Consider the following 518-nt stretch of genomic DNA (forward strand, 5'->3'; position numbering starts at 1 on the left):
CCTAACCCTAACCCTAACCCTAACCCTAACCCTAACCCTAACCCTAACCCTAAACCCTAACCCTAAACCCTAACCCTAACCCTAACCTAACCCTAACCTAACCCTAACCTAACCCTAACCCTAACCCTAACACACAAATGAAACCGAAGAACGCAATATTCTAGTTAGTATTGGGTGACTTATGCTGCAATCGATATTTTATGCAGTTGTGCAGTAATTGTGCAGAAACAAATCTACATGCAACTGCCTGCACTTCTCTGTTCGTCCGAGACGAACAGGTTACTGGACGCACATAACGTGACCAATAACGTGAGAATCGAGTGAGCATTGCGCGACGTATGCTGCAATCGATAATGTATGCAGTTGTGCACTACTTGTGCAGAAACAAATCTGCATGCAACTGCCCGTGCTGTTCTGTTCGTCCCAGACGAACAGAATATTGGGCGCACAAATGAAACCCAAGAACACAATATTCGAGTGAGTATTGGGTGACTTATGCTGCAATCGATATTTTACGC

General features: G+C 44.8%; 1 protein-coding gene across 1 annotated transcript in view; it reads right to left on the reverse strand.

Moving 5' to 3' along the window:
* Positions 1–135: 135 nt before the first annotated feature.
* LACBIDRAFT_333146 (uncharacterized protein) overlaps positions 136–518 on the reverse strand; it is a gene marked incomplete at both ends in the record, with an annotated part of 4,533 nt that continues 4,150 nt past the window's right edge. Inside the window, 2 exons of the mRNA XM_001887818.1 lie at positions 136–184; positions 293–414. Of these exons, the coding sequence (XP_001887853.1) occupies positions 136–184; positions 293–414 (171 nt within the window). The remainder of the gene's footprint in view (positions 185–292; positions 415–518) is intronic.

Source organism: Laccaria bicolor, genomic scaffold (assembly GCF_000143565.1).
Source record: "Laccaria bicolor S238N-H82 LACBIscaffold_48 genomic scaffold, whole genome shotgun sequence".
Lineage (NCBI taxonomy): Eukaryota > Fungi > Basidiomycota > Agaricomycetes > Agaricales > Hydnangiaceae > Laccaria > Laccaria bicolor.